Source organism: Cornus florida, unplaced genomic scaffold (assembly GCF_030987335.1).
Source record: "Cornus florida cultivar Cherokee Brave unplaced genomic scaffold, ASM3098733v1 CherokeeBrave_3.0.0_Hap2_Chr06, whole genome shotgun sequence".
Taxonomy (NCBI): Eukaryota; Viridiplantae; Streptophyta; class Magnoliopsida; order Cornales; family Cornaceae; genus Cornus; species Cornus florida.
This window is the reverse complement of record NW_026775576.1, coordinates 70,197,647-70,224,099: the sequence shown is the minus strand read 5'-3', so window position 1 is coordinate 70,224,099 and position 26,453 is coordinate 70,197,647. Positions and strand designations below refer to the sequence as shown.

General features: G+C 34.8%; 2 protein-coding genes across 3 annotated transcripts; both read right to left on the bottom strand.

Annotated features, from left to right (window-relative positions):
* Positions 1-262: 262 nt before the first annotated feature.
* LOC132311926 (uncharacterized) lies at positions 263-18,669 on the bottom strand. 2 transcript variants are annotated; one of them, XM_059810081.1, is made up of 18 exons: positions 18,552-18,669; positions 16,672-16,896; positions 16,356-16,422; positions 15,311-15,494; positions 13,847-13,899; positions 13,275-13,363; positions 12,837-13,073; positions 8,463-8,527; positions 5,926-5,986; positions 5,727-5,844; positions 5,573-5,654; positions 5,314-5,386; positions 5,179-5,240; positions 3,808-3,903; positions 3,441-3,595; positions 3,265-3,361; positions 865-942; positions 263-783 (listed from the first exon to the last, which is right to left on the bottom strand). In XM_059810081.1, exons 1-18 carry the CDS (start codon positions 18,556-18,558, stop codon positions 673-675), a joined length of 1,860 nt encoding a protein of 619 aa, XP_059666064.1. In that variant the 5' UTR covers positions 18,559-18,669; the 3' UTR covers positions 263-672. The 2 variants fall into 2 exon arrangements, with proteins under 2 accessions (XP_059666064.1, XP_059666065.1); XM_059810082.1 differs by lacking the exon at positions 16,672-16,896 and having other exon boundaries at positions 18,552-18,668.
* Positions 18,670-20,870: 2,201 nt separating this feature from the next.
* On the bottom strand, positions 20,871-24,834 carry LOC132311925 (GATA transcription factor 8). Its single transcript, XM_059810080.1, has 4 exons — positions 24,495-24,834; positions 24,007-24,097; positions 23,382-23,623; positions 20,871-22,095 (listed from the first exon to the last, which is right to left on the bottom strand). The coding sequence occupies exons 3-4, from the start codon at positions 23,607-23,609 to the stop codon at positions 21,310-21,312; spliced, it is 1,014 nt and encodes a 337-aa protein (XP_059666063.1). The 5' UTR covers positions 23,610-23,623; positions 24,007-24,097; positions 24,495-24,834; the 3' UTR covers positions 20,871-21,309.
* Between the last annotated feature and the right edge of the window lie 1,619 nt (positions 24,835-26,453).

Here is a 26,453-nt window from a genome sequence, read left to right as displayed (position 1 = left end):
TCGTTTACAGATTTCTATTTATGATATTTTCGAATGAGGCCTGTAAAATAATTTATCAAAAATTAATAAATATATTTTATTGTTTTTTCATATAATCAAACCATACTTCCATGATTTCATTTTCATTTAAAAAAAAAAAAAAAAAATGAATCATGACCTAAATAGTTAATAATGGATTCTATGTTTTCAATTCATGTGGGTTACTCTTAACTCACGTCCAACCCGACGCATAAAGAATAAAAATAAAAATAAATAAAAATCAACCATAGGAAGCTCTCCTGGGTTTCAAGAGCGCAGAGTTTTTAGATAATCAAATTTCATGCAAAGTAGACATAGCCATATGTAGAATTCTCAAATCTGGACATACGTGCAAGGAAGCAGTAGTTTACAACATGAATTTATCAAAAATTAACATAGTTACAATGTGTTGTTTAGAAAATTATGTAGTTGTCCCGTGATTGGAGATGCATACACAGTTTAATGTTCATCCACCGTATATGTAGTTCTATAGCATGATATATATCATCATCGTTCAAAAAGCGCCATCAGTTGAGTGTCGAGACCTGAAGCTCTTCGTGACACAGAAATTGGTCAGACAAAGCCATATCCGCGACGAGGTTCCTCTTTCTAAGACACAAAAATGCACAACAATCCAGTTCACCGGGGTTTTCTTTACGACATGTGAACAACCTTGTGCAAGGCAGAGATATCCAGAGCTGGGAATTCACTAACAGCAGCAAGCACGGCAAGAGCAAGTTTAACAGCATCTTCGTTGCTTGGTGCCTATAGTGGTCATTATTCAAGTCAGTTTCAATACCTTCAACTATTAAAACTTCATGCAACAGTTCAGATAGTTGTGTCTACCTCAATATTAAGGGGCAGGACTGGGTCATGAAGGGAGAGTCTCAATAGGAACCACCCTCCATATCCGGAAGCTCGGACCTGTTTTACATGGCAAACGTCATATTGCGAACAATTTCTATTGGTACTACTATTACAACAGCAACACCCACAAAAACCACCACCACTGCAACAACAAAATAAAACATAAAAAACCTTCCATTGCCTAAACATTTTGGTTGGTTGTAGTAATCTTGACCACAGAGCCTACAAAGGCGTTCACAGTATAAAAGTAAAATAGAATATAAATAAATTGCAAAATCCTAAACAGCAAGACGTTTTTTTGTTCTAGCTTGTATAATCTCATGCTCAGGGAAGAAAGATAAGGAAATACCAATACGCTCAAACAACATCCAACCAAAATTCAAACTGATAAATTCAAATGGGATTATTAATCCTACATTTAACCTGTACACCATCAATTCAATACCAATTCGCTTTCCTCTATATCATCCATACAGTTTACTAATCACAACCAGGGAAGGAAACAAACTGTTCTAAAAAAGTAGAATATGTAGCTACATTAGCAAAAAGTTAATAACTCGACCCAGCAGGACAAGAAGATCTGAGAGGAAAAGAGAATGATGAAAGAATGGTCTGAGTTCCTAAATAATACATATTTTCCTCACATAGCAATACCTATCCCTAAAACAAGAAAACAAAATGCAATAAAATATATAATAACATACATATGCTGCTTGTGATTTGAATTTTAGTTTATATTCATGAATTTTTGAATTGAACCATCACACACTTAACCATGCATCCATAAAAAGTAAAGTAGGAGTAGAGACACCATATTTTTACATGAAAAACCCTAAACATGGAAAAACCACCGGACCTACCCCAACCAAGAACAATCCACTAAGAAGTTGCAACGAAATTAAAAGTTTCCATAGCCGAAAACCCCTAGTTTCATCACACATAGATGTCAAAACTCTTCACTCAGTATGCAGACTGTTTGTCCTCTCTGTCACAGACTTCATTCCTTATGAATATGCTTCCCAACATTTGTCCTCCCCTTTGCTAAAAAATCTGATAGTTTCAATATATTGGTGAATTCCCCGCTAATAAATTACTCAATCACATATGATGTTATGTAAGAAAATCCTAGATTGAGTTATGGAAATTTCACACTCACGCCATGATTTTCTCTCAACTATAACTCCATATATTTATATCAATATAGGTTGCCATACGTTTTTATAAGTTGAATCCTTGTAGAAATCTGTTTCAAGATAGTTTCCAAAATATAGTTCCGCAGGGTTCAATTGATCGAGACTTCAGTCGAGCACCATTGGATAAGCTTTTTGATCAATTGGCCATTTAATCAACGCTCTCAGAATTTCACTCGATGATCAATCTATCCATCTCTATTTTTCAGCAAACACTTGGTTTAGATTATGTTGAAATCCTTTATTTTTAAAAATAGTTTTTCAAAAAACACATTTGAAACTTGACTTTAGCCTCACCAAGATCAAACTAGATCATTTAAGGTCTTTCAAAGGTCAATTTACGCCCTAGATATGTGATTGAGGATGCAGATTTCTCGCCATGTTATAGTAAACCTTTGTACTCAAATTCTCAAGACCCTTTTGACACATTACAACCAGAGTTTTGAATGAGACATTGCCGGCACAACTCTTATTCCTATCAACAAGAAGTAAATTATATATGCAAATTACAACCAAACTACTGTTGCATTTGACATCAAGAACAATCATGTTATTTTGTCCGGAAGTATTAAGACAATTGACAATTTAATTTTCTTGGTAATTTGTTTTTCAAAGTCTACATCGTCCTGTTTCTAAGCTGCCACACTCAACTTCCATCATTTGTCAAGAAACAGAGGAGGACCTTCTCTACTCTAAAGATAAAATCAAACAATAGTCAAATGGTGGCAGTGGATTTGGTTCCAGGATCAAAATCTAAGAAATTAGGGCCTGCTTCGTTTGTAACTCTGAAAACAGTTCTCAAGAATTCAGAGAACATAAAACTGTTTTCAGAGAACTATAAAAGACAGTTATCTGAAAATAGGCCTTTTTATAACTGAGTTGTCATAAAACAGTTTTCAGAAAACTGAACCAAGTAGAGTTTTTTTGTACAGTTTTTTATTTTCAATTTTCTGAAAACAGAAAACTGTTCTCAGAGTTACAAACCAAGCAATTTAATGCTTCTATCTACACACTATAAGTCAGTTTGATGCCATTGTAACCCCAGCAATGACTATGGTTGCAAAGCAATGTGTAGGCCAAGAGGCTAAAAAGCATGGACTTCTAGTGCTGTTAGAATCATGATTGACAGATAGAACCCTAAAAAATTTGTTCCAAATGATAGTGTTGGTTTGCAGGTTATGGAACTTACGCCTTCATAGTTAACAGGGGATTTCTGAAGCTTTGGGTCTGAATCTATAACATTCTCCAAGTGTTTCAGAACAGCCTCTCCATAATCCTGGAAAGATCTGAAAGTACGGGTTTAATTATAAAATGCACAACTTCCTAGGCACGTTCAGCAAATAATTACCACATTCAGTCACATACCCTCCTTTAAGATCTGCATGGTTTTGATCAATCTTGAGTCTAAGCTCGACAGCAACCACAGGTTCCTGTAGACCCTCAACCATATCAGTCAAAACTTTGCTGCCACCACTTATTCCTGAAGCTCTGGCAGATGCGAGTTTATTTAAGAGCTTGACCTGCAAGCAATGCCAAATAGATGGGATTAAAGGAATAAAAAAGAAAAAAACAGATTGCAAGGAACACAAAAGCTGACTCCACAAAATAGGGATTTCTGTGCAACACCTAACTAGAAATCCCAAGGACTTGAACCGCTTTCTTTGTTGAACAATAAATTCTAACCCTAACATGTTCAATAACTTTCACAACCATGACAGCAATTAAAGCTTACCATGAGGTATGCACCATCATCAAGCCAGTGATTCTCCTTAAGAGCTCCATGGCCGCTGGTTTCAATAGCCAAATGGGATTCCTCACCAACAGAGTTCTGTCAACAATATTTCACTTCAGGTATAAATTTCAATTCCATATGAAGCCAAAAGGTTGAAATGCTAACCAAAATGCAACATTAAGTATACTAAAAGAGGTAAAATGCCAGCATCTACAACAATTAATGGCATAAATCATATATATATATATATATATATATATAAGATGTGATCAGATATAAGAGGTGTTGGGGTTAATCACCAAGGCTCCAGAACATAATCCAGTCACACAAACTCAACTCAAAAAAGCAAGTCAGCTACATAAATTTTGTTTTGCCATTCCGCTCTATTTATGGCTGTAGCCTCAGTCACATAAGGAAAAAAAGATACATGAGCACTTCAAATGAAGCAAATCAACATAAGCATCAATCGAGGACCCCATATCAAAAGTCACAACTTGACAAACAAGTGTTGCTTTTGGCTCTGATCACCTTTCGATTACTTCCCTCTTTGTTTAGTACACTCCCGTTCTTATTAGTATCAAAATAACACCTTACATTAACAACTAAAATCCCACATGAGGATATAAAATATACACAGATATGGGCAAAAGTTGGACAAGAAAGAAGTAGCATTTCTTCATAAGATTATAATTGTTTGCCTGAGTCAAGACATTAGTAACTTCCTTTATACCAAATCTTAACTTATAGAATTTCAGCTTGACTACCAAAAACAAATAAAAGCATACAGTGGGCTGATAACCATTGAAGGTATACTTAAAAGAGGTCAATACTGGATAAGCTGTTCATACTGATTTCAGAAACCCAAGAGTGATTGGATTGTCTTGCATTAAAAAAAAAATGCAATGCCACTCTATAGCAAAACAAGAACCACAAAGAAATTTGCACCGTAAGAGACATGAGAATATCATGCATGCATTATCGACGCATTGGTATAAATATTCTTTGGTTTTAGAGCAATTATTCAGTGAAATATCTATAACACAATGGACCATCATTGGTTCTTACATTCCTTGGTAGATGCGCTTTTAGTCTTGTTGCTTGTTTAAGTATTTTGTTTTCCTTCCTTAATTTATTTCCTCCTCCCTTTGTACCTCAAATTGTGGGTTCTATTAAAAAGGAACAAAATATAATGCGGCCCAATTATCGTTGGTTCTGGAAGTTGTAATTGCAAACCATGTGTACAAGGAATAAGGCGCTTACAACAGTCGGAGCATTAAGATTTTAGAATTTCTCAAACATGGTTGCTTCTTGACTTGTAGAGATGGAACCATGATCTAAATTCACAAAGAATAAGTGAATCTTAAAAATTACCAAACGGATTGCTTCATCAATGACATTTTTGTAGCCCCTTTTGAACCGATGGTGCTTCCCTCCTGTGAGAACTTTGGGTTATGAGCACATTCATCATGAGAAATGAATATCAACTGAACTCATTATATATCTTACCAAGTTTCTTTTCAATAAATGTAGTCAACCCATCTGAAGTCACACTGTCTGTGACGATAGTTGTTCCTGGATGCTAGTAAAACGAAAATGGAACCAAAACAAATAACAAATAAGATTCACACCAGTACAATTTTTTTCTTTTTCCTGTTTTCTTTTCTTTTTGTTTGTGGGGATGGTTAGAGGTGTAGGGGGTTCTGATGGGAGACCATTTCAAATTATAAAGCAAAAATTTGAAGACAGATTAACAAAGAAAACTTACTTCCTCGAGAACAATTGCAGACATTAAAGCAATCAAACGATTCCGGTTTAATTCACGGCCAGTGCAATCCACAGCAGCAGATCTGGAAGAAATACACAGTCAAGATCATCCAAAAATGCATGCAGATGAACATATCAGCTGTAAAAACCACCACCTGTCAACATCTGTATCAAAGATTATCCCCAAATCAGCCTTGTTGTCAAGGACTGCTTGAGTGATAGCTTTCATTGCTGCCTTGTCCTCTGGGTTTGGGATATGGTTTGGAAATAAACCTGATGTGATAAATAGATTTATCATCAGCAAAAGGAAACATATGAACATCCTCCTCAGAATTTTCATAATTAGATATTTACCATCTGGCTCCAAAAACTGACTGCCAGAAGTAATAGCCCCAAGAGGTTCAAGCACCTTTGCCTGATAAGCCATTTAAAGTAAAACAACTAATATTATTCTATGGTGTAACTAGAAAATGAATTAGTTTAACATATGACATGAATTCACACTTTCAAGCAGATAGAACTAATTCAACTTGAATCCAGAATCCTGCATCCATGTAGTAAAATATAGTCCCATTTTCGGCTGTACATGGAAATTGAACTGTACCCATTGCAAATTATGAGCATTCAAGTGAGGTTATCATCATTTTTCCTAGTACCAGGTTAATATTAGGGTATTTTAGGATTTCAGAAAATGATCCAATTACATTCATCATGGGGATATTTTTCCAAAAACACTTCCAGCTAGTGCATCAAAATGTGAAACTATGACAATTGTGTATTTCTTATATCACATGACATCCAAACTTGAACCGGGGGGTCATTGCTTTGTACAGCAGAAAAAAATAGTCCTGACAAGCATAAGGTCACATAACTTATGTTTGAGTCTCACAGCAGCCACTGCAAAATTTTGCCAAAGATTAGATTGTCCCCAGTCTTCCCTCCTAGCACCCTGCCTAGACGGGACATATACTAAATTTCGTCCCCTCTGTACCCTCTACAATTTTTTACTTTTCTTTTTACCCTTTTTTGGTGAAGTGATCACTCTGTTCTAAAGGATGGAATGTATGCAAATGCCTTTAGAAGCAATTAGGACCAATGCATCCTCATGGGACATCAAACTAAGGGGTGTGGTCACTCGGTGTATCAAGACATGCACAAATTTTAAACCTGCCGTATAAGACTGAAAGGAACATATAGTACAAGTTCTAGCTCATTACTTTCACCTTCCCCGAGAGGATGATGCTGAAAGAATATATCAATTGCTGTATTTAAAGAGATTCCTATACACTAAGCGTTAAAACTAAAATGATACTATGTTCAATATTAAAAATAAAAAATTCTATTATCATCCAAAGTTGATAATAGTTTCATCACTTCATATTACTACACATCATTTATCTTTATTAAGCGCAGGCAAGGCCACTAAATCTAGACCTGAGGTATACTTTGTAGCAATCAATATCAAAAACCATCTACAAATATATAAATTCAGAAGAAAAGAAAAGAAATGGCTTAACATGCTCTTTACAAAGCTACCAATTCATTCACCTCTTGTAAACCCAAGACTTCTAACAAAAATATGTTGGCTGCTACTTTTGGCTTTGTCAATTCTTTAGATTAAAAAAAAAAAAAAAACACAAAAAAAGAGTAGCATCTTGGTCCATTGATAACTTGGGACCACTAATAAGTGGATGCTAGAGTTCAAGTCCCATTAATATCTATAGAGATCATTGCTTGGGCAATGAAAAAAGCTCAGGCTAACAAGTGAATGCACAGTCATGCAGGTTAGAGTCCGAGACAGTCACTTTGTTCAACATATTACTAAATTTAATATTGAGAATAGTCACAAAGTTAATCTACCTGAAGTCTTTCCCCATTGGAGCAGCTAGTGTAGACGGAACCAGACACTAGGTAATGTTAAGTCTGGCAATTTCTAAATGATGGACATTAACAAACTTTGTATCTTCAGATGTACTTGCCTCTAGGCTGGGAAAATATTCTCTACCCATGGACTTCGAATGATAAATAGGTCTACTTCTTCCTATTATTCTTTAAAAATTAGAAATTTTAAAATCTTCGTAATGGATCATCATGAATATTCATTATTGCACTGTGAATCATACAGAACATTAAAGCTTGAAAAATAGAGGAGACCCATGATTGCGCTCCCCAATGTTATAAAATAGTTCCTTGTAATATGTGACATTACACACAAGCTTGAATTAACATAAAAAATTGGTATAAGACCTTAAAACAAACAACTGTTCCCAACGAAATGAAAAATCACCTGTCCTCCAGCAAGAGTTTATACTGTAATTTTTTGTTTCAACAAGTCAATTGTGAACAAGGTTCGATTTTCACATATTTAAAACATCTGAATCTTCCAGACCTCATATAACAAAAGATTGTCTAAATAAAATTCTCTATAATCATGCAAGGACAAGAAATTATCTTCTATGAACTTTTTGGCTTCCAAACATCAGATAAGAAAAGACCATAGCCCATACATACATACCTACATATACAAATGTATATACAGAGAGAGACAGAGAGGGAAATCATATTGTTCCATAAAAGTAAAAAAAGAAAAGAAAAGATATTAGAGGAAACAAACTTAAAATATTGAACTTCATAATCCAACTTAATACATGGATTTAATTTAAGGCATCATATGACATGATGTAACCTCTGCAGGCAAAAAAAAAAAAAAAAAAAGAACATGAAAAAGGAATAACAACAATGAAACAGTAATGATTTACCGAAAAACAATATAACAGTAATGATGAGAGTGAAACATAGCCACAGTCTCTGTAACTAAATACAAAATTCCATTCTGTCTAGAATAACATCAAAAGAAAAAGCGACTTCAAATCAATAGAATTGAAACTTACAGTAAAAAATCCTCCTGCTCCATTTCCTGCATCAACAACTATGTGAAACCCCTCCAGTGGCTTCTCTGAGATTCAAAACAAGATAAGCATGTGGGATGTTGACCACTTAAGGAGGGAAACCAAATGTCAATGAGTAGATAAAACAAAAACAACCTATTATAAGAACAGATTTATTAAAGAAGAAATATATTCACCAGATGACAAGCACAGGACATGACATCCAGTTCCAATGAAGAGCATTTCATGTGGGGCGGCAACTTGGGTGGGTTGGTCAAGTTGGAAGAGGACCCTAGATGGGTCCAACCCCCTATATACTCTGTTTATATGAGAATGAAAATAAAATATTTATTTTCCCTTAAAACATAATCACAGGATATTATCAGAATGTTATCAGACACAGATCCTATGCCTTACAACAATCACAGGATGCATCATTCTTTTACTCATAAAAGAATGATGCAACCTCAAAGAGGATAATATCGATACTTGCGAAGAAACAAAGAGACTGGGTTACAACATTTTTGGCCTTGTGTTTTCCTTTGGGTTCCACTCCCCCTTGGAGTGTCTTTCAATAAATTTTACTTATCAAAAAAAAAAAAACTATGCAAGGTCAGGGAGCTTTTAATTGGATTGTTGTGAGGGGACATTAAAGTGAGTGAGAGGCTGCTAAGATTGCAAGGATGACTGCAGTAGACCCTATTCCTACCGAAATTAATTTAATTGTTATAGGCACACGATCCACCTCTCCACCAGACATAAGATTCTACATTGACAGAAAGATTTATGGGTTTCAAGTGGTTGTATAAAATCAAATTACGAGTTTGTTAATATATGTTATTGGTTATTTTATTTGTACGAACTCTTCCAGATAATTGGAATTACAGTATTTTCTAGTCATTTTTTCATAAATATTTATTCTCTAAACATGTCCTATTTAGTTTCTCAAAGTTCACTCAAGTTTAAATAAGATTTTCCCAAAAATCATTTCAATAATGTAACAGTATCAGAACTAGTAAAGATCTTCCAATTCTCCAAAGACCACTTCAAATGTTGCTGTGTTGGGCAAACACATTTCTAGTTTCTCTCCCTTTTCTGTCTTTGAGAAAAAAACATTTCTCAATTTTACTCTATCTACATGGCTAGTACATATCATTCCCCCAGCAGTTATAGAGCAGTTAAGCCTGTATTGAATTTTTTTTTTTTGATAAGTAGGACTGTATTGGATATGTGAACGGGTGTTGCATGAGGGCATTGCCAATGGCCATGTAAAGGGAGTATTGTTGGGCTATAGCAATATTTGCATAAACTACATTAAGTTCCTGCAGGCCATGTGGTTGAAACAGCTTAGGTGAACAGGTAGAATGGTAAGGGGAAGACGACGCTAGCTAAAGGCATTCAAGTTACTCCAAAGCACCCCCAAGTTTAATTTGATTTTTTGGGCAGTCCGGCAGAACATGTGGCGATGGTGGAATGGATTTCTCATCCTCTTTTCACACGATCAAAGGCCTCTAGAGGGTTCACTGTTGTTGATTGTTGTTGGGTTTGAAGATTTGGGGGAAAAAGCTACAGAATCCGCTGGCGGAGGGAGAGGGTTATATATATATTTATCTTGTGTTAACCAAAACAACGGGAACCAAAGGCGGCCGGTGACCGATGAGGACTTCGCGGGTTGGTCGGACAGTGTATCAATAAATCCTTCCCCGTGAGGTATTAAATACGTGAATTTTCTTCCCTTACTCGAGCCGGTCGCCGACAATGGAGATTCTTTCTGGCCCATCAAACTTTATTACAAAGTAACTTTATTTTTTTTATAAAAAATGTGTCACTAAAGTAAATTTATTGAGAAAGCCAAAAAGAAAGAAAAAGAATAAAGATGCCAGTGCATTTTGTAGTGGGCTGATGTGGCAAGGCCACGTCGGATGTGGAGGATAATTCGGAAGCTGAGATCGGAGGCTCTATCATTTCTCAAGTAATTGATTGAAATTAAAATATAGTTTGTTAGCTTTCATTTGGTCCTAGTTTCACCCAAATTGAGTTTGAATGCTACTTTTGGTGAATTTTGTTACTTTGTTAAGCATGAAATTTTTTAAAATGATTTGAGATGTGATTGTTGTTATCTCACGACCCTGTGGGACAGGGCTTTTCATGCCAATCGGGATAGGTTCAATTTTCGAGCTCATGACAGCAACTGTTCAGTTCAATTTTTCAGCACAATAATACATTTCAAAGCCACACAATTCTCCAACTAATTTCATGCTTAACAAAGTAATTTAACAAATTAAATCCATATTTCATATGTGAAGAGACAATTATAGAAAATTTTCAATTTTTAATAAATAAAAACAATATTTTAAAAAAAGGGTAAAGATAGGAAAACCTACCTCCTTGCTTGTTGCTCTCTTTTGTTTTGCGTTTTTTTTCCTTCTTTCAACTATGTATATATTGTATACACTAAGCTTCCTGCTTCCTTGAGAAGCTTCATGACAAGTGTATACATATACAAATTATACATGTGTAGAAAATGGCAAGTGTCCCCCACTTGTCATTCAGTCATCATTTTTCATTTTTTTTCCTTTATTTTTCACTTCACTATACGTAGAGACTACACATAAAGCTTCCCTTGGAAGCTTCTTGGTAACTATGGTAGTGTTTGGCAGGGCTTTTGGGGACCCCAAAACGGGCTTTTAAACCCAAAAAGTCCTTCAATATAAAAATTGAGTGTTTGGTGGGTTTTAGTAAAAGCCCAAGCCCTTAGAAGCCCGTTTCATGAAAGCTATGAAAACTTACTTCTGTGAGTGACTTTCGGGAAGTCAGATGACACGTTCTCTACAAATATTGGATTCACAACTTTAACCCTATTTATTGATTCATAATACCCATATTAGCCTTTAGTCTTCATTTATTTGCACTTATTTTCTTCTCCATGTTCTCTCCTGGGTTTCCCTCTGTAAAATCTGCTCAACCTTTCTCTCTTATTAGATTTTTTTTTTTTTTTTTGTCATTCTGATTAATTAAAAATATTAAATCTATATTATTTTGATTAGCAAAATTTTAAATCTAAAACTGGTTAGGCTAAAACCCATCCACAGGCCACTTTTTTTTTTTTTTTTGGTGGGGGGGTTCATTCATGGCATGATTTGCTAAGAGGGTTGTCGCCGACCAACAGAGCACCTTTATATGATGCCTTGATGACGGAGAACTTTCCGAAAAATAGTGGATCAGGCTGTTTCAACATGGCCATGTAATGAATCATCGCAATAGTTGAGGCATAAGATCGCGTGAAATAACCCCTACAAATCTGAGTCATTTCAATCACCGGAGTTCTGAATTTTTTGCCAACACGAATATGATATGGGCCAAAGAAAATGACGAGTTGGGCTGGTCTAATTGGGGCTGATGGGTTAGAAGTACAGGATAATACTGTAAATGAAAAAATAATATTCCAAATTAAAAGATAATGTCAATTTTTAAATGAATTCAAAAAAATGTTTTCACCAAACATCTTTTTAATTCTGAATTCCTTTTATTGGAATTACTTCTAAGAATATCTTATTGAGAAAGGACTTCAAATGACATGAAGCTTCCCCAAACAGACAATATATATATATATATATATATAACATGTTAGACATATGGCTTTGGGAGATCTCGTTTTTGCATCTAGTAAGAGCACATGTATACACAGGCATACATGACACCTAAAAGCATGCACAATTGTCATATTTTTTTTCTTCTTTTCTTTCAAACCACCTATTATTCTTTATTTCCAATCTAACCCCCATTAACTATTTATTCTTTATTTTAGATCCTTCCACTTTCCCTATTTTCACTCAAACGACCACCATAACTATTTAATAGTTAAAACCCGTGTGAAGTAATATATTTAAATAGACACCAATAAGCTAGTAGTAACAAATAAAGAACTAAATAGAAATGTAGGATATTACACCTAAGTTCAAAGATAAAATTGGGACTTTACACATTTCCTATCCAAGACATTTTGCAGAGTCAATGCGGTCAAACATTGACTAAAAGATCCTCTCAATGAGCTAACAGTGACCTTGGATTGAGGTGGCCAAGTGTGATATGACAAAGAATTTTATATATAAAGCTGGGCTAGGATTATGTCAGGCTGCCAAAATCTAAGCCCAACCCTTAGTGAGATGAGGTACGGTTCAGTTTTGTCAACTCGAGCCCAGCCCAAACTTCAAAAAATATGCCCAAGCCCATCTAAAGTTTGGGCTGAGCTTGGGTTGATACGGGTTAAGCCTGACCCAATTGCAGCCCGAAACAAGAAAGGAGGCGTTAGTCTCAAAAGTTCTATTTTGTAATTTTCACAGATCTAGAACAACAATTTGTTTGAAGGGATATTACCTATACTTCCTGCAGCTTTGCGAACTGCCGCTACAAGAGCAGATGTATAAATAGCCATGTAGTCAACCATTTTTACAGATGAAGATGCTCTTCTTTCTGCATCTTTTAAACCTTCAACTGTGAAGTTACTGTATATGTTTGCAGCACGCTCCAAGATGTCTTTAATGTCAGCTTTCCCAAGCCCTCCAGCGTTTGTGAAGAATTTAAACCCATTCCTGTTGTAAGGAAGATGACTTGCTGTTTACAGACATAGGTTAAAAGTTCATTAGATGAAATAATATATTATAATGGTTCAGCATTTTCTGACATTCAAATATAGATAAAGATTATATTGTGAGTAGAAATACAATCTAAAGCCATCTGCTTAAAAATTAGAAGGTTTACTTCAACTTGAGTGACTTCATAAATTTATTAGAAGGAACATGCTCAAGTACTTACCTGTTATCATAATGGATCCATCAGCTGGACAGAAGAAGTCATCATCTTCAGTAAGTGTGCTATTAAACATTGCTGGTGTGGACGCTAAGCTAAAAAGGCAAAATCAGATTTATCAGTATGGCCTGGCTATTATCAGTCATTACTCATAAGGAAAACAACACATTCTCTATGTTGGTATGTATTATACATGTGTGTGTGGATGTATACAGATAAAAAGTAATAGAAAATTAATGGTATCGTTTTTGAATGATTTTAACTCAAGAAAAAACATATAGATCACATAGTGATCATTCAGGGAACAAGCTCTTGTCCTATGGCACTGTTAAAAAAAAAAAAAAAAAGAAAAAAAAGAAGACGAAGAAGAAAAAAGAAAGAAAGAAAGAAAGAAAGAAAGAGAGAGAGAGAGAGAAAGAAAGAAAGAAAAAAAAGAAGAAGTTAATGGTTATGCCGGAGCAGTTTATGTACTGGGTTACCAGCCAGCATGGGGCCAATAACCATGACTTGAACAAACCCTCAAGCACAGACAGCCCACCAAATACTACAATATTAACACAATTAATAGAAATAATCACCCATATTGAATGACATCCAGACCACCACCAGAAATTCCTCGAGAAACTGCATCCTGAAAATGAATCATATAATTATCAGTAACTAATTTATTTATTTTTTTCCTGAATAGTAAATGAGTATATTGTAAATATTTTGAAATCAACGCGATAACAGTATGTTTCTTCCAGGACTGGATCTTTCTCTTAATTTTTCTTTCTGATACCATGGGAAGATCAGTTACTACATATTGGAGAAGGAAAAAAATTACCTACTATTAGAAAAAGAAGCATTAAAATTAAGATCTATAATTATTGAAGTCAATAGTTCAAACAAAATAAGTGGGCTTGATTGATATTATGCCATTTTGTTATCATATGTTCTTCATACGAGAAGTTTGGGTTAAATATCCATTAATATTTAAACTTAAAAGTATCACAATCTTAATGATATTCATTTAATCTTTTAAATATGCAGAAAGAAATTGTGTGAATTACTCTTTCAAATCAAACCATGATACAACATCTGAAAAATTGATATCATCTATGGCCTAGCTTCTAACACCAGCCTCAACTGCTTGACCAGCTGTTTTGTCACAAGTGAAGGTTCTGAGTTTCCTTGAAGGCAAATATGGAAAAAAGAGGAGAGCAGCTGAAACCTAATGTGCACTCCAAGTAAGGTTCTGATCATGAACATCCAGCAGGCATCATGACGCAGAAAAAATAGTAACCAGAAAGAAAGAAAGGGATGAGAAAATAGAAGAAGAGATAGACTAGAAGAAGGGGATGAGGAGACAGACGAAGGGGGGTGAGAACAGATTGATTAGATAGGCAGGATAGACAGAATGGGTGAGAAAAGCAAGAACAGAAATGGGTGAAGGAAAAGAACACTGAGAGAACTCGGAGAAAGCAATAATCTCCAAAACTACTGAAGTCTATTACACCAATGCCATTTATAGGAAAACCCAATAATAAAAGAATATAAAATAAAATCCCAATAATTACTAAAAATAATCACTCTCCGCTAAAAGTAAAAATACTAAAATATCCCGAATAAAATATCCCTGCGCCAACGCCTGACATAGGTGTGGAACACCTCACGATCTCCATCACATCATTGTACAATTGCCTCAATTAATGCATGAAGAAGTTTAAAGGGCACTTGGTTCAGTGGCAAAAGCTCAGATTACCATAAGGAAAAAACAAAGCAAAACAAAACAAACATGGGCCCAAATCTAACAGCAGACACTTTGTGCAATTAAGTTCTGAAGCTTCTCTCTCCATTTAGAATCAAATATAGATCAAATCAGGACTATCAACAAATCCTTAAATAAAAACATATAATCAAAAGCAAACATATATAGGTATTATATTAATAATGGAATGACTAATATTAATGAAAAAATCAGAATAGTTATTTATGGTGAAATTTACTGTGCTTAGCAGCTAAATTTGTCTCATACTCACAAACACATCAGACATAGATACCTGTAGCTCTTGTGCTGATATTCGAGAATCGTGGCCAATAGAAACTCTCAGGCGTTTAGATCCAGCAGGTTTTTTCTTGTCCAATAACCATGCAGCAAATGCAGCCGCTATTGCTTCTGTAACTGGTAGGGTGAGGTTAACAGGTTCTCCCTCAACACCAGCAATTGCAACACCTCGAATATCACTGTGCAGAGGAAAATTAGTCCATGGAAACCAATATGCATCATACGCCTGCATGCATATGCATGTTCCCATACGAGTATGCATGTATTTAAGATGTATATATGTACTCACGTTATATTGTTATATTACAACGTATGATGTATAGTGACGTTTGGCATTTTAATTATTGTGGTTGCTAATTTGATACATCAAACTCGATCAAAACACTATATAGTCGGAATAGTACACATTCGACAAACTCAGATTAAGTACTGGATGATTGATTCCATCACTTTAGCATATTCTGCCGAACTATGTTGAATGCATCCATATCCTCAGGTAAAACAGTGTCAAACTGTACGGACAAATGAGTAAATAATTAGGAGCTGAAACCACCGGCTAGATAGCCAAAGGTGGAATCTATCCCCATAGAGGATGGCAGGATTCACACCCCAAGGAGAACGGGGAGTTGGGGAAGGAAACAACTTGAGAAAAAAAGATCCGAGTCGAATGCATCCAAACCAGTAACAATCCACATGTTACGCACCAAAAGTAGAAGATCCAGTAACAATCCACATGTCATGTGTAAATGGTTCTTTTAGCCATCAGCATCGATGCTTTAGTAATTAACACAACAATGTCACAATTTGTTTTTTAATCCAATTCTCCTATTAGGTCAAATTGATGGATATCTAACTTGCCAGAAGGAATTAAATAAAAAGATACGGTAATGTCAAAGACACATGCATATTAGAAGAAAACAAGAACCAGAGTAATGTAAAAGATATTCCTGACAGTAATGTTCCAACGAGATTCCAAAAATTCATATTAAAGACACACCAAACTAAATTGAAATGACATCCCATAGTGGCATTTTCTCTACCTGCCATTTTGAAGCTTTAGGAAATTAACTTTTTCAAGAGATGGAATAGCAGCAGTAGATGGAGCAGCTGCAAGAAAAGCCCTTTTATAATTACAATTTTGTAATTGAAAAGATGATAGAAAAGTTATGTAGTCAACCATCATTCTGATAAACAAGACTGTCAAGACACAAAATCAAAAGTTATGCTTGATAAAAAAATAAAAATTAGTTGACAAAATTTATAATGAGAGCCAGATTTGTTGAAGTATTTTAAGTGTGTCTAAAATGCTATGATTGCACTTGATATCAACCTGGGTAGTGAGAGTCTAGAACAGACCGTTGCAGTATACTGTTCCTCGGTTAATAAAACCAGTCTGATTTTTTGACAAGGTACGCAATTGCATGGCAGAGATTCCAGTCCATGCGAATTTCCCTCCTTGAAGGGGAAGCATATTGTGCATATTAGGGGTACAACAGTCCCTTCGGTACAGGGTGCTTGACTGCCTATTCTGTTGGCAGCACTGCACAAACAAAAATTTTTGGACAATCTTCCCTGACATTGCTGCATGAAATTTATCAGATTTCAGATTAGTAACAACTTAATTGGAAGTTAGAATTATGATTATCATTGCAAATCTATCTTGGACTTTAATTCTTGATATGTCAGGCTCCAAGACGATGCAAAAGGACACAAAAAGAAAACCTTAAGTAAATTGTTTGTTGAAGGCGTAAAGTCGCAACTAAGTAATTTACGTATTGCCTTTTCTAATAACTTGTCTTGACATTTTAAAACTCATCTCCAAAATTCCCCAATGCTATTATAAAATTTGGTTTTTTGAAGCTCACTTTTTTATTTCTTTTGTTTAATATAGTCCTTTACGATTGTTTAATGAGTTTGGAAGGCTTGTACATAAAGAACAACACCAGACACTCCTCTGACTATTAACAACAATCACTAACTCCTTACAACTCTACAATTTCCATCAATAAAGTATACTTCATAAATAAAGGTCTTATATACATTTCTGAGGACTAATCCATGTTTGTGCATTGTGCATGTGCAATGACAACATATAACATATAATAGACAGAGACAACTTTCCCACATGCATGGCATTGTTTGCTGCCATGTACAACCATTTCCATCCCAGTTCCAGTGAATGATTGGTTCGGAAGGTTAGCAGAGAGTAAAACAAGATAATTCCAAACAATCACAGATAATAGCATCTATTACATTCCACATCCTATCCCATTGTATCAAGTAGTGAAAAGAAAGGCAAGAGCCACAGGAGGCACCGGCCATAAGTCAAACTAGTGTAAGCAAAGACTGAATTTGGAGTGAAAGGCAACACATAATGCAAAAAGAAACTCATAACAGAACAAACGAAAACTTCAAAATATAATCCATCACCACTCTTCACGGATAACTTCATGCAGCCTTCAATTGATCATGAAAATGTAAACTCAAGTTCACTCGCAGACAGAGATTAATAAACAGGTATTTACATGGACACCTCAAGTTCTGTAAAATACCAATGTCGAACGCAACAAGGCATTGTTACAGTAAGAAATCTGTTTAATAAGATGATTTTTCACATGGTAATGTCAACCACCTTGTATCACAATCCCAACTCTTGGTATAGGTGAAAAATCGAAAACTTAAGCAATTCTTTTTTTATTTTCTCTTCGTCCAGTAAAACTTTATAAATTCAACATCAACAATGTCAAATGTAGTGTGTGCGTGTGCGTCTGTTTAGACTTTAGAAGAAAAAATAAATTTTTTTTAAAAAAAAGTCAAATTTACTAATTTTACAAGATTAGATAAATTAAAACAATTTAGATAGAGACCAACACCTAACACTCCACCATACAAATTGTAATTCATTCAGATTAACAAACGAGCAATCCACAAATTCTTTTCACCTCTCATGCCAAATTAATAATACTACAATATACATGTTTTTGTATGTGAATTCGCATATTAATAACAATATTACCTCATTCAGCAACAGATTAATTCACAACAACTCGTAATTCTTGCTATATGAATTGAGATAAAAAATTAAAAAAAAAAAGAGCTCAAAATCTACTGAAATTATACAATTGAAAGGGAAATAGAAAACAAAATCATGAGAATTAAACAATAATGGGAAGTAATATGACGAAGAATTAAAAGATGAAGACGAAACAGAGAACGAAACTTAATCAAAAGTTTACCCGCCATTTGATGAACGATGTCACGCGAATTGCAATTTGGTCAGATTGGGAAAGAAACTGGCGGAGAGAGAGAGGAACAAGAACAGTGAGAGGAAGGGGCAGGTAAGCAAGAACATGCGATGAGTTGTATAAGACGCACGGTGCGAATATCCACGTGGGACGCAAAGTTGTAAAATCAGACGGCAGATGTCTAAAATTTTGTATCCACTCCAGGGACCCGATCTTATCTGGAACAACAGGCCCAACTCTTTTGGTTAAAAGAGTTGGGCCTGCAAAATATATCATATTCACTAATAAAAACGATAAATTTCTTTTACAATTTTTATTTTATAATTTTCCCCACTATTAATTGTGAATTTTACTAGTTTGCTCATTAATTAAAATAGTAAAATTCACCACATTTTTGTTGGCACAATTCTCAAAATCTTTAGAATCAATCCCTCTTCATTGGTACGATTTTACAAAATTTCTTTTACAATTTTTACCACTTTTAATTTTGACCAATTTTTACTCACTAATAAAAACAATAAATTTCATTTCAAAGAATAAAATAACATTGTTTTAATTTACCCTCAGCGATTCTATTACTAGAGTGTCACACACACTAAATTCACTAATTAAACGTTAATGTCGTGTGTAATCAAGTTTTTGATAATATGTATAGCTAAATCCGTTATCTCTTCATTACAAAAGGAGATTGATGAGATATGACGGAATTAGTTAGTGAGTGCTACAATATTGAGAGGGTCCAAAAGTCGGGCAAATGACTTTAAATAACAAATATACCCTTTTATCATTGAGGTGTTGTACTATGTCAAAATAAAAAATAGAGATAAATTGTATGCACAGTATCCATATTTCATTTTACTATAGAGATAGATAGGAAGAGTTACATTACATGCACTATTCTTATATTACTAAAGTTTGTTTTTTTTTTTTTTTTTTGGGTAAACGTGTAAGTTGCAATTATCAATGCAGTTTTGGCAAAATGAGTGGATATATGATTTTTGGAATTTAAAAAAATAAATAAAAATAGCCACATTTTAGAATGCAGTGTATTCTTTTAGAATAGAAAATAAGAAATGAAACAAAGATATCAGTAATTGTACTGGTGTTATTTATTATTATTAGTTTTGGAATGGGAGAGTGTTTGGTTAGATGAAAATTAATATTGTAAAGTGAAAATAAAATAAAATTAAAGTGAATGAAATGAAAATAATTATGAAAAAAAAAAAAAATTTAAATTGTTGGAAAGTCTCATTTCATAGTCTAAGTAGCAATAAAGAATTGAAAATATTATGATGCATGTACCAACACAACAAGAAGAATGTCCCAAGCCCATCATAACATTGCAGCAACACAATATTCAACAATGCATGAACCAAAACATCAACAACATACCACAAGGTTTTCATAGATGAACCAAAACAGCAGTACAAAGACTGCACCAGTAAAGACCAATGTCCATAACAACACAACAACTCAGATCAAAAGTTGACGACAAAACTAAGCTTTGAAATTTTCATTTTGATGTTTTAGGATTGACATGAAAACAAGAAGAAGATGAAAATTTCAAGCTTTCCTTTCGTCAAATTTTGATGAAGAAGATAACGTAAGAGAAAATGCTAATTGGAATACTAAGGGGATCAAAAGTTGACGACAAAACTAAGCTTGAAATTTTCATTTTGATGTTTTAGGATTGACATGACAATAAGAAGAAGATGAAAATTCCAAGCTTAGTCTGTTCGTCAAATTTTGATGAGGAAGATAACATAAGAGAAAATGCTATTGGAATACTAAGGGGATCAAAAGTTGACAACAAAACTAAGCTTGAAATTTTCATTTTGATGTTTAGGATTGACATGACAACAAGAAGAAGATGAAAATTCCAAGCTTGGTCTTTTCGTCAAATTTTGATGAGGAAGATAACGTAAGAGAAAATGCTAATTGGAATACTACGCTAAAAAAAGGAGTTGGATTTCCAAAAGAGGTCGAAAGAGGGGATAGGACATAAGAATTGAAAAAGTAACACTTTAATAAGAGAAGGGTAATTATGGTATTAAAAATATAAGAACTAAACTTTTTTTGTTGTGTAAGGGTTCTTTTGTTATTTTATTTTAAGAAGAAAAAAGTGGAGCCCAAATATAAATTGCCTTTCCAATATCAGAAAATTCAGCCCTAAATACCTGCCCGTGACTATAGTTCCATTTGAATTTGCCAGGCAATTATGGCATGATGGAACAAAATAGTTGAGAAATTCAATAATTCAAAGAAAGATAAAAAGAGCTATCGATCAAAAAAAGGAAGTAGAAAGAAAGATAACATGAAATTCAAATCCCATTACTCATCTCATAATTTCCTACAAACAAATGAACTGCAAAAAGAATTCCCTAGAGGAAGGGGAAAAAAAAAAAAAAAGAGAACCAAGCAAAAAAGATAAAGAGATAGAGAGAGAACACTGACTCCACCTACTAATCCTAAGGACCTAAGCATCACTGACCCTGAGGACTGAACCCTAAAACCTAAACCATTCATTTATATCTACCCCTTTTAAGTACCCTCACTTCATTGCTTTTCTCTACCATCTAAAATATGACCTATATTGCACCTAACTCACATTACATCTATGTAGAAGGAACAAATGAACAATGCAATGGACAAATTTGAGACAGAACTGAAAGTTAAAAAAAGGAGAGGAAGGAAGTTTAGAGAGGATTCCAGCTTGGAAACATTTCCCTTATATCCCCCTCCCTCACTTCTAATCCAGCAATAAGTTGCAATTTGGAATAAGCTCCGGCTCCGGCTCGGTGGTTGTCACTGTTCCATCCATGGAATAAGTTGGCTCAATGTCCTGTCGTCTCATCTCGAGAACCTTCTTATGTGAATTGGAGTGCACGGATGGGATGAATGTTGGACTCGCTGCAGGGCGGTATTCAGGGAAGAGACGACCTGATTTGTAACGGACACCACAGGCATTGCAGAGAGTTTTTGGCCCCATTGGCCCTGCCCTCCATTGGGGGGTCTTGGTTATCTCGCAATGCATGCATTTCCTAACTGACTGCGAGGTTGGATTCTGATTCATCTCCACTGACCCCAATGGAAGCGACAACTTGATTTTCCTTTTCTTGTATTTCACAGCGGATGGCTTCAGTATGTTCTTCATAGGACGAGACTCTGCGAAGTTCTCTGATTCTGAGGAACGTACCGGAGCAAGGTACGGCTGGGGGGTCTCGGTTACAGAGGAGGTAGGGGAGATAAGTTGCATTGCAGGGCGGGGATTAAAGGTTGCAGGGCGAGGGCGTTTGCTGCGAGCACGTTGAGGACCAAGACGAGTTGGGCTCAGCGGCCTTGTCTTTTCCCCCGAGCAAGAGCTGCTGCTGCTGCTGCTCTCGAGGACAGAAACAGGGCTGGAGGTTTGGAACTGCTTGTGGGATGCCATTTCGGTGACAGAAGACTTCTCTTCTTGATTTATAGTCATACCTCCACCAGAGAAGGAATCCTCAACGAAGGTTGAAAGCCATTCGAGCTGCACGATGTCTTCATACTGTCAAAAATTAGAAAAGAGAGCACAAGGAATCAGATGAGAAGTGGGAGTACACGTTCCAAATTCATCGAAACAAACCAACACTAGACAAATATAGCAACATCTTGCTTCGGATTCAATCTTCTTAAGTTAATTGGTGAAGAATGATATAAAAATGACCAGAGTCGGCAAATAAAACAAGAAATTGATGGACAGTCAATGCCAAACGTGTGCATGTTCCATTGTATAATGATAGAATTTTTAACAGTTAATCCTTTCAGTTGCTGCAGAAAGTTTGAAAAGTGGAGAAGTTACATAACGGTAAGAGAAATAGTTCACACAACAATACAGCAGGCACAATTTGATATGCATTAATGGATTGTCATTCATTCTTGTGTCTGCACAGAGACTTTAAGTTCCCAAACAACTGGAGAAACTATTACATGGACCCAGACAATCACAAGTTGACATGCAAGCAAATGTGTCAGTTTCATTCAGCTTTTTGCTTGCCTGTCAACTTGTAATTGGCCGGGACGATATAGTCCCGAACCATGTAATAATTTCACGGATATAACCTTCTCAAACCTTGACTCTCAAGTGTGACTCAGTAACACCATTTTAGCACCATAAATTGCCTTTAATGCAACTATATGTACCAGAAGGGTGTTGAGCCATTTCACTGCTAAATTGAAGGGTTTTAATTGGCATACAGCTAGAACTAAATTCACCCCACCAGAGCAAGTGCATAAATAATTGATTGATTCACACTGTTGAAATTATTTGGCTAGCAGCATATGAGTCACAGGACCATAGACCTTTAAATATTCCTGTCAACAAATAACCGACAGTTGTGATGTGACATTCACATTTTCATTTATGTAGTATGGACTATGGACACGGATTTATTTTATTTTTATTTATTTTTTTTTTTTAAAAACCCAGAAATTGACAAGGACAGGAGAATTTGAATTATTAACACTGCCCAATGTATAATATTTTATCAACCATAAAAATTGAAATTGCAAATTAACTAATTTGTTTCTTTAGGATTTGAATTTTTGAACAACCTCTTTAATTATGAACCAGGTTTGTGTATGCATCAAATAGAGGAATAATATATAAATATAGACCTCTTTATATCAAGATACCATGTAAATATCAATGACCATATGGTAGTGAAATGGTAAAATGGTGTCATAATCTACTCATATGCATGATATTAACATACCCTGTGTTGGAAATTAATGAAATTTCTACAAAACTAAAATGACTAAATGAGTCAAATGACACAATTCTGAATGACTCACCGGAACAGAAAGTTCAGCCGACAGGTCTGAAGCGCTATTGCTGTTGTTGTTGCAGGAGAAAATGGGGTCAGAGACCGGCAAGGCTTCCGGAGGATTCGTCCAAATGCTCGGGAAATCATTGCAATGGCCGGCACCGAGTTGTCCTTCGTTTTCAGGAGGAAATTCTACTAAGTCTTCAATTTGATCGAAGAAGCAGTCTATTTCGTCTATGTAATTTGGTCCAATCATTCTTTCCTAATTTTCTGAGAAAAAAAAAAAAAAAAAAAAAAAAAACCAAGAAAACGCGAAGGAAAGTGAGAATTGAGGATGAGAAGATCCTTGAGTGAGCTATGTAGCGTGCAAGAAAAAATTGCTCTGGTCCACCTTGTCCCCGGCTAGTGACAATGTGAGAATGATTCTCGCCAGCACATGGGCCATGAGCGCATGTTAGCAAAAGTTGAAAAAGTATTTTCAATTTTTTTTTTTTTTATACTAGTAATTTATAACTAAAATTCAGGGAAAATCTCTCTTAATTGGTGAAAAGTAAAAGTGGTCCTAAAAAAATTATGTATTTATTTTTCCTATACTTTTTCTTCTAGATAGAAAATTCAGGAAAATAAAGTAAAAATAAAAGAAGAAAATAAACCTTAGGCTTTGTGCAAATACAAATTTGGACTGGAATGTAGAGAATTTCAGTGAGCGAATTCCTTAGGACTAAGTTTTCACTGGTCTAATTCCTGCAAGAGAAAATGAGGCAAAATTAGAAAAACGAAGGTACAAAGCAGAAAGAGAAACGGCTATGTTTGGCTACTAAGAAAATGTAGGAAATAGGGGGAATCACAACTTGTACACAAAATTATTTAAAACAAATAAAATATCCACCAACTTAGCCCAACACGAAGAATTTGGCTAATGTAAATTAAATGTTTCATACTTTAGGAGCAAAAGAGTAAATGAATTAAATCTCTTAAACTATCACTCTCCTCTGTTTTCACAGCAACCAACCAGAGGGTATAATTTTTTTTCCCAGGAATGAAAATGCACACAAGTTGTTCAAAAATTCCAGGAAATTAAAAGAAAATTTTGATTTTGGGCAGAAATTGGAAGTAAAATCCACAAAATGCAGAGCCAAACCTGAGCTTAAACCATAATCCTGGTCCAAAAACCCTAGAAACTGAAGCAGAATCTCAAAAATGTTTGGCAAAAACTTCTATGAAACAGTCCAGGGCAAACAAAACCCTAAAGTTTCTACTATTTAAACCCTACAACTATATAAATATATATATATATATAGTGCTCAACTGAGAAACAACCAAAGAGAGAGGAAAAGAGGGAGAGGGGAGAAGGGGTGGAATTTGAAGAGAGGAAAGACAGAAAGGAAGTCTAATAAGAGAGGGAAGTGAGAGAGAGAAAGGAGGAGAGGGTTTAGAATGAAAGTAGGTGAGCCTCCTCCTTCATTGCTAGCTGTCTTTTAGTATCCCTTCACTGTCTTGATGTTTAAGTCTTGTTCAATGCCATTCCCTTCCCCCCTCCTCCTTTCTCTCTCTAAAACCCTACCTTTCTCTCTCTAAAAACCCTACCCTTGTCTCTCCTCTGATTGCTCTCATTTCACCCACGGGTCCCACACCTCCCCACCTCCCTCCCACCGCTCCCCCTCCAGCCTCCCTTTATTTACAATTTAAAATCTATTCAAAATGATATACGTACATGTATAATGTATATACATACATATATACACATGGATTATATGTATATTACTCCGTATTAATCCACGGATTTTCAGACCTAAAAGAGGAAAATAATTGGGTAAAAATGGTGAGTTTAGAGATAGCAAGATTGTAAGAGATTTGTATCAAATTTATGAGCATTTATAAAATCCGATTGAGAATAGTAAGATTTTGTAATATTGTATATTGTATATGTAACAATCAGATCCATGGAAATTTATAAGATCACAATAGTAAAATCAAATAGATGTAAAGATTCCGAGGAAGCCGTTATTTTCGACACATATTTATTACTTTCGTAATTTAATGCGGAAAATTCATTTTGGGTGTTTTCTTGTCCTGCTTTGATTTCGCGCGTATTGTGCGCTGTCGAATCAAATGCTATATAAGTTTATTTTTGATGTCATCACACCAATAAAAACAGCGCGTGTTAACACTGTGATTGGGTAAAGTGTGGGCATAGCTATAAAGTGAAAATGAAACAGAAGAGGAGGATCAAAACAACTGGAGACGCGTTTAATGAATTTTTTTTTTTTTTTTTCTCTCTCTCTCTCTCTCTGGAAAGTGCGTTTAATGAATTTGCCTCGCATGAAAACTGCAGTTTCTTTTTTAATTTTTACTACGTATTGTTTTTTTTTCTTTTTCTAAAAAATGAGGATAACTGAGAATTTGTCCAAACTAATTCTTGAGATTTATGCAAGGCGACTCCTCTCATGAATTCGGAAAGCTCGGATTATGTTACGGTAATATCCCAATTACTTGCACTTAATGAGGATATAATTCAAAATTTGATACTTAATAAAGTACCAGGTTTAAGTTTTTTCTAACTAAAATGTACAAGGGATCAAAAATTTCTCTCTATATCAATTATTAAAACAAAATGACTTTATACTTGAAATTTTGAAACAAAATAAATAAATAAATAAAAAATAAGTGCATTGAAAAGAATTTAGGTCCAAAAATATATGAGTTCTGTCTCCCTTTGTATACCATGTACAGTATTGTTCAAAAGGTCAATAACCAATTGTGTGAAAATAATAGTATATAACTATGAACATATGTACATTTTTATAAGTGTGTTATGTGACATCTTACCGCTTTTATTCTTATATCAATTGTGAATCTCGTCATCTTTTTACTAATAACATTTTTTAATATTTTACATTCACAATAATTCACGATATTATACATATGAAAAAGAGAATGGCAGTTTTGTTATAAAATATTTTATACTTCTTTTGAGTTTTTAGAAACAGAAGGCAACCCAATTACTTGAACACTTACAAATATTTTATACTTGAAATAAATGTTAAAAACACAAAAATTTAAAAATTAAAAAATTAAAGTGTATTCTATTAAGTGATTT

Bases quoted from the DNA above. Each gene is read 5' to 3' on its own strand.
- LOC132311925 (XM_059810080.1), bottom strand. From the start codon at position 23,609: ATGATTGGACCAAATTACATAGACGAAATAGACTGCTTCTTCGATCAA. The intron at 22,096-23,381 runs GTGAGTCATTCA...AATTTTTGACAG, and splicing joins CGGCTGAACTTTCTGTTCCG to TATGAAGACATCGTGCAGCT.
- LOC132311926 (XM_059810081.1), bottom strand. The intron at 8,528-12,836 runs GTAATATCCCTT...TTTGAATCTCAG, and splicing joins CAAAGCTGCAGGAAGTATAG to AGAAGCCACTGGAGGGGTTT. The intron at 3,596-3,807 runs GTAAGCTTTAAT...CATTGCTTGCAG, and splicing joins ATGATGGTGCATACCTCATG to GTCAAGCTCTTAAATAAACT.